This window comes from Rhinopithecus bieti, unplaced genomic scaffold (genome assembly GCF_001698545.2).
Source record: "Rhinopithecus bieti isolate Rb0 unplaced genomic scaffold, ASM169854v2 scaffold_8675, whole genome shotgun sequence".
Lineage (NCBI taxonomy): Eukaryota > Metazoa > Chordata > Mammalia > Primates > Cercopithecidae > Rhinopithecus > Rhinopithecus bieti.
Window position 1 is genome coordinate 4,698,426 of NW_016806447.1, and position 4,769 is coordinate 4,703,194.

Here is a 4,769-nt window from a genome sequence, read left to right on the forward strand (position 1 = left end):
TTCCTTCCTTCCTTCCTTCCTTCCTTCCTTCCTTCCTTCCCTCCTTCCTTCCTTCCTTCCCTCCCTCCCTCTCTCCCTCCTTCCTTCTCTTCTTTCTTCTTTCTTTTTTTCCTTCCTTCCTTCCTTCCTTCCTTCCTTCCTTCCTTCCTTCCTGCCTTCCTGCCTTCCTGCCTTCCTGCCTTCCTTCCTTCCTTCCTTCCTCTTTCCTTCTCTTTCTTTCTTCTTTCTCTCCTCAGGGTCTCCCTCTGTTACCCAGGCTGGAGTGCAGTGGTTCAATCTCAGTTTACTGCAATCTTGACCTTCTGGACTCAGGTGATCCTCCTGCCTCAGCCTCCCTAGTAGCTGGGACTACAGGCATGTGCCGCCATGACCAGCTCGTTTTTTGTATTTTTTGTAGAGACAGGCATGTGCCGCCATGACCAGCTCGTTTTTTGTATTTTTTGTAGAGAAAGGGTCTTGCCATATTGCTCAGGCTGGTCTTGAACTCCTGGGCTTGAGTGATCGGCCGGGCTCAGTCTCCCAAAGTTCTAGGATTACAGGAGTGAGCCACCACACCCGACTGGCCCTACAGTTTCATTCCAGCGTCTGTATGTCTTTCTGGCATGTTTAGATAGTTTCCACCATGAGATGCAAAACGAGACGGAAGAATGAGAAGCAGATGGAGGAGAAGGGAAAAGCCAACCGGAAGAGTTCTGCACAGGAACCCATCCCGTGGTTTCTCCCACAAAGCCGCTCTCTTCCCTCTTCACCCCTTCGGTTCAGCTCCTACAAGGCCCACAAAACCAGCAGGTCCTCCAGCATCCCCTGCGGCGGTTGCCTGGACAGGCGAGAGCTCTCCCGGCAGGTGCGGAGCTCGGTGGAACTGGAGCTGGAGCGGTGCCGGCAGCAAGCAGGCCTCCTGGTGACCGGACAGAAAGAGGAGCCCTCCCGCTCTGCCTCAGAAGCAGACTCTGAAGCCGGAGAGTTGCAAAAGCCCACTCAGGAGGAGTGGAGGCAGGTGAGCGTGGCCAGGCGCTGCTTCCTAGCATGTGGCTGCCAACAGGTCAAACCCGTTCCTTCCATGGAAACTCAGGGTATGTTTGAGGCCCCACTTTCTGTCTCTCTCTCTGGAGTTACAATACCCTAGAAGGACACTAGTATTTGCCTAATGACTCATATGTTTTAGAGTTTTATAAAAGATGGGGACGTGTGGCTGTTAGGCTCTATTGCCTGATAATACCTCGGTTAGTGATTGAGCACCAGGGGTAAGAAGATAAGCTATGATTTGTTGGATGCTATTGTGTGTTATTTTTTTTTTCTTAATGTGTCAGCAATATAGCTGCCGTAGTTCAAGGCCAAAAGGGCTAGGCAGCAGCTTCTCTTCTGTTACCAGGCAAGAGCTGTCCCCAGATCTCTAGATCTGTGTCACATGGCCACCCCTAGCTGCAGGGGAGACTTGGGGAGTAAGTAATATGCAGTGAGGCACCCTGCCATCCCAAACCCAGAGTTCTGTCAGTATGGAAGAAGGAAGAGGATAATGGATATTGAGTAGGCGCTAACATTACTTGCCAAAATAGATGGCTCAGGCAGCCGACTTCACTGACGAAGACTATGGCAGAGAGAGCCCTGAAAAGGTTGTTGTAGCCATCCAGGTGGGAGATGATTATGGTGAGCTTGTTTTTTTTTGTTGTTGTTGTTTTTTGTTTTTTTGGTTTTTTTAATTTGAGACAAAGTCACTGCAGTTGCTAAGGCTAGAGTACAGTGGCATGATCATGACTCACTGCAGCCTGTACTTCCTAGGTTCAGATGATCCTCCTACCTCAGCCTCCCCAATAGCTGGGACTACAGGTGTGCACCACCATGGCCAGCTAATTTTTGTATTTTTTGAAGATACAGCGTTTCACCATGTTGCCCAGGCTGGTCTTGAACTCCTGAGGCTCAAGCAATCACCCACCTTGGCCTCCCAAAGTGCTGGGATTACAGACATGAGCCACTGCACCCAGCCTGAGCCGCTGTGCCTGGCCTGCAGTACTGTTAACAGAATTATGGGAACTTGCTGGTATTCAACCATTTCTGACTCATAAGAATGGCAATCTCATATAGTTCACCCAATAAAGAAATGAATTCAGAATTATTTAAGAGCTAAAAGTAGCAGAACTTGCTGATTGATTGGATGGAGGGTAGTGAGAAAGAGAAGTTGCAGCTGACTCTGAGTCTAGAAGCCTCAGAAAAAGAGATGGTGAATTTAGGTTATGTTCTCTCGGAGTTATTGATCTGGGCTTTAACACCAATTTAGAATTGAAATTGTAAAGTGTAGGTCTTTCCTTTGGCAAACTGACTCAGTGATAATGTCTTGATATTTACAAATCAAATGAAGGTTTTCTTTTACAAAAGTACTTTTAGAAAGCATTAAATGTTGGCTGGGCGTGGTGGCTCATGCCTGTAATTCCAGCACTTTGGGAGGCCGAGGAGGAAGGATCATCTGAGGTTAGGAGTTCCAGACCAGCCTCTGGTCAACATGGTGAAATCCGGTCTCTACTAAAAATACAAAAATTAGCCAGGTGTGGTGGCTCATGCCTGTAATCCCAGCTACTCGGGAGACTGAGGCAGGTGAATCCCTTGAACCTGGGAGGCGGAGGTTGCAGTGAGCTGAGATTACACCACTGCGCTCCAGCCTGGGCAACAGAGTGAGACCCTGTCTCAAAAAAAAAAAAAAAATGAAAGTATTAAATGTCAATAACCAAAATTATTCAGTTATTTCATCTGAGTAGTGTATGACTGGCAGTTACTGTCTTCCTGAGTATTAATAATAGGGTAGAATCTGAAGTGTTAGAAAAATTGCTCAGCTCTTCTGCAGTTACTTATTTGTTTGTTTGTTTGTTTGTTTGTTTGAGGTGGAGTCTCGCTCTGTCGCCCAGGTTGGAGTGCAGTGGTGTAACCACTGCAATCTCAGCTCACTGCAACCTCCCTCTCCCGGGTTCAAGTGATTCTCCTGCCTCAGCCTCCCCAATAGTTGGGATTACAGGTGTTGCACTGCCATGCCTGGCTCATTTTTTTGTATTTTTAGTAAAGATGGGGTTTCACATGTTGGCCAAGATGATCTTGAACTCCTCACCTCAAATGATCCACCTACCTCAGCCTCCCAAAGTACTGGGATTACAGCCTCGCCTTCTCTGCAATTTGTAAAAAAGAAAAAAAAATTCTTAAACTACTTAAAGAAATAAAATGTCAATTGCGCTTTCCCAGGACCACATCTGGGATCTTGTGAATATGCAAGAGGCTCTCTTGCCAGTCCCAGGACTTGTGCCTTCTCTTTAGGGCAAATGTCCAGGAGTCTGGAGCATTGGCACTGACTGAAGACTACTGGCCATGATCAAAGCTTCTAGCAGGGCAACTTCATCTGTTTTACATATTGAACTTTCATATCAGATTTATTTTCAAGAAAGTGGGTATATACTTGTCAATGAATATGTATACATGCACACATTCATTTTGTGAGCAATAAGAAATTCTGGACCCTTAGAGGTCCGAAATATAAATGTATGTCAAACATTTCTTGCATGGACATTTATTCACTTATTTTTATTCCTCCTCCTCCTCCTCTTCTTTTCATTTGAATGCCTGTGGATGAATATGTATCTAGTTTTGGGGAAGGAAAACATCTCTTGGTCTTCTCAGGTTGTAGATATCCTGTGGAGTGATCCCATGGCTCAAGAGGGCTGCAAGGCCAACACTATTCGAGGAGGAGGCTGTTATTTTGGGCCTGATGTGACACAACAGTTGCTACAAAAATACAACCTGCAATTCCTGATCCGTTCACACGAATGCAAACCTGAAGGCTATGAATTCTGTCACAACCGCAAGGTGGGTGCTCCCTCTGCAGCAGCACAGGCTTGTGTGTCACCGAAGTAGTCCAAAGGGCTCAGGCCTGGATGAGCAAAGGCTCTCAGTTTCTAACAACCTACAGACCTTATATTTGTTACCCACTTGCTCAAAGCAACTAGGTCCTTTACAGTCGTTTATCCTTGACTCTTACAGCCTCTTTAATACCCAAAGTTTGATTGAGGCCACTGTCCACCAATAGCCTGAGTGACATGGTCCCGTTTTATGAATGGAAATACAAGGCCTGTGTTTTCCCAGCCACACCTCTATTCTTCAGGTCTTGTGGCTCACTGTCACATGTCTCAAAAAAGCCTACAGGGTAATTGGATTTCTGCACTGCTCCCCAGGCAGGGATTCAGGATCATTTTGTCTTCTCAGGAGCACAATTAACATCCTGACTGATCTTTGGACATCTCCAAATCCTACAATATTTGTCTCTCCTAATACCACTAGGTTATACTGTACAAGTTTCTTTATTGCAGGACTTCTAAGAACCTTTAGTTTCTTACCACTGTAAATCTTCAGGAAGACATACAGTATCTAGCATTTCCCAAGGTATTGACTGTGAAAACTTTTTTCATATAGCATCTGAGGAGCCACAACCGTCCGTAGGAAACTCTGCTTTAAGGCACCACATCAACTCTCAGAACTAATTTTCCTGCTCATTGCAATGGCCATCCTGGTTTATCAGCCCCAGCTCGCCTCAAAGTTGAAGCAAATATGGTGTTTTCTGTGACTCCTGCTATTTTCAGTTGGGATAAAAATGTGAAGAAGATACATTGTGAAACTATTGGAATTCAAATTTCTATGACTTGAGTCACGACTCTTGCCCTATTAGCATTGATGACAAGAAAGGAAGGAAGGAAGGAAGGGAGGGAGGGAGGGAGGGAGGAGAGAGAGAGAGAAAG

The 4,769-nt window shown here is 45.9% G+C and overlaps 1 protein-coding gene across 1 annotated transcript in view; it reads left to right on the plus strand.

Annotated features, from left to right (window-relative positions):
• The window catches only part of PPEF2 (protein phosphatase with EF-hand domain 2), a 47,184-nt gene that overhangs the window by 28,709 nt on the left and 13,706 nt on the right, over window positions 1-4,769 (plus strand). Inside the window, exons 11-12 of the mRNA XM_017876608.1 lie at window positions 611-997; window positions 3,658-3,843. Coding sequence (XP_017732097.1) covers window positions 611-997; window positions 3,658-3,843 — 573 coding nt within the window. The remainder of the gene's footprint in view (window positions 1-610; window positions 998-3,657; window positions 3,844-4,769) is intronic.